This window comes from Etheostoma cragini, chromosome 23 (genome assembly GCF_013103735.1).
Source record: "Etheostoma cragini isolate CJK2018 chromosome 23, CSU_Ecrag_1.0, whole genome shotgun sequence".
Taxonomy (NCBI): Eukaryota; Metazoa; Chordata; class Actinopteri; order Perciformes; family Percidae; genus Etheostoma; species Etheostoma cragini.
Genome location: NC_048429.1, coordinates 2,205,416 through 2,207,871, shown reverse-complemented (window position 1 = coordinate 2,207,871; position 2,456 = coordinate 2,205,416). Strand labels below are relative to the sequence as shown.

At 47.5% G+C, this 2,456-nt stretch overlaps 1 protein-coding gene across 1 annotated transcript in view; it reads left to right on the top strand.

The window, feature by feature from the left end:
* The first annotated feature begins 904 nt into the window (after nt 1–904).
* Nucleotides 905–2,456, top strand: part of celf2 (cugbp, Elav-like family member 2) — a 208,795-nt gene continuing 207,243 nt past the window's right edge. The window contains exon 1 of the mRNA XM_034863749.1: nt 905–1,127. Within this exon, the coding sequence (XP_034719640.1) occupies nt 1,075–1,127 (53 nt within the window). The 5' untranslated portion in view covers nt 905–1,074. The remainder of the gene's footprint in view (nt 1,128–2,456) is intronic.

The following is a 2,456-nucleotide window of genomic DNA, read 5'->3' as shown; positions in this document are numbered from 1 at the left end:
CCCCCCCCCCCCCCCCCCCCAACAAGCAAATAGATAGGAGCTCAGAATAGTCCAAAATAGGTGGGACTTGGCTGTGGCCTTTTCATTCTTCGTCAGGAATGACGCATCTGCTGCCATGCCTAAAGGAGGGGGAAAAAGTTATATAAAAAATAAACAAAATACAAGCAGTTATCAACAGGATGTGGTGGTGTCAGACAGGAAGTCAGTGCTGACAGGGAGTGAGAGCGAGATGCTCTGCAGGGCTGCGATGACGCCACCGACTCAGGAACTGCAACGAACAACAGTTCTGTCTGTGTGAGGTCTCAGCTGGGAAATATTTAACATGCTTCATCAAGTGGCTTCTGATCAGCTGTGGTTGGAGAATGAAACATTGGACAATTAATTACGCCTAAACCTGCTTTTAGGCAAAACTTTCATTTTAATTGGCAATGGGTTTTATAATAGTTTTCTAATCCCTTTACACATTAATTTTAATCTTTCTGTTAACTCGTAGAATAAGTGTGTAAAATGTGAAACATATACTCCCCACTGACAAAAAAAAAGATCCATCCTCGATGGAGGTTTTTAAGAGTTATGAATTAAACAACACAAAACGCTGAGATGGACACTTTGTGCAGTGTGCAGATTCCACAGTGTGCCGACTCGAAAAAGGTTATGTAAACTCTATTCCCTCCGTTGTTTTGAGAGAAACAAATAATAAAGATGGGTAAATGAGTTTTTCTAGGTGCTAGGCTTACCCTCCTCTACTGTACATCTCTGCATTCCCCGAAGCAGCAGCTTGCCTGTGAAACAGGGACCGGGGAAAAAGCTCGGAGAGCGCAGCCTGTGAACGGGAGGGGGCGGAGAGAGAGAGAGAGAGAGAGAGCGAAACAGAGAGTGTATGTGTGTGTGTGCGAGAGAGAGAGAGAGAGAGCTGTGACAGCGCTCATCACCCACTGAACAACCAGGACGGGTTGCATCCAAGCAATCGCTGCCATTCGCAGACGGAGTTTACAGCCCTTTGCCGCCGCTTTTTCTTTCGATCTTTTTCTGCCGCACCCCCTCCCTCTCCCGGTGCTGCCCAGCCAGTCGACCATGGTTTCTATAATTTCAGACCTGGACCCTCTGAAAAGCTGGAACGTGTTAAGGTAAGCGCCCGGTCAGCTTTTCGCCATGTAAAAAAACGTATGTTGATAAGAACGAGGGGAGATAGTAGACAGTAGAGAAGAAGTGCGCTGGTGTTTTGGAGGAAATAAGGGGTGGGACGCGGCGCAGGCACTTAGGTCGAGCGCTGGTTTCTGGCGTTGTTGTGCGTAATTACGCACAGATTGCGCCCGTTTGGCTGTAAATCGGCGCCGAATTTGGAGCTCTTTCTACTTTGTGAAGCGCCTCTCGCTCTTCACCTCCGCTCTGCCATGAGTCTGGCGCATGCAATCTGCTCCGTGTCTGCGTACATCTCATTAACCCCGGTGCTGCCCCGCACCGGCGCTTTATTTTTAACACCGCCATCATCTCCAAACTTCGTCCATTCCACTGTGTAAGTAAGAATAACACCCATTTATCACCATCATCCCCCTACTCCACACCCTTACACCCCCCCACCCCACCCTCCTTCCAACTCCCACTCGTGCTGATTTGTTTCCCCAAATTGTTGAAGAGCCTCTGCTACACTTCCAGAAAAAAAAAATGGTATGCCCCTCCTGGAGTTTATCTTAAAACATTTACTCACGGCTGATTGCCTGCAATAGAGAGCTTTCAAAGAACATGACATTTCCCCCCCCCCCCCCCCCCCCCCAAGTTGACAAATATGTTTTCAGCACTGCTCCAGCAACACAACACAGCCATTCACTTCATGGCATGAAGGAGACGGCCCTGATACAAATATGATTCACCGAGTCTCCCGTGAGGCCAAAGGTGAAACTTTTCTCGCTCACCTTGTCTTGCTTGAGCACTCTCCTTTTTGTCAAACAGCTATTAGGCTCATAGGCAGCATACAAGGCTCCATCTCGGACCTGCAAATCACTATGAATACATTCACTGTCATTAAGCATCTCAGCAGAAAAAGCCTATGAATTTAAAAGCTGGATTTTAAAAGGGCCTTGTCGCTGAATATTTCAGCCTTTTGATAAATAAGTCATTATTCCCTCGAGAGTCTCTGCGGCGACTATCGCAAATTCTATTTTAGAAGCGGGGAGAGAGGAGGCAGAGCCCTGAAGACCCTCAAATTATTCTTTTAATGCCGCTTCTCCCCTCTTCTATCATTCTTATCCCCCCCACTGCCCTCCATCCCACCATCATTATCCACAAACCATAAATAGGAAATGAGCGGAGTAATGTAGAGCAGGCATATTTCAGTAAACTGCTGATGGACGAAAGGGGGGCTAAATGATGTCATTTCCAAACAGGCAGGGATGAGAAATGGGACATGCAGCTGACCTGACACACACACACACACACACACACACACACACACACAC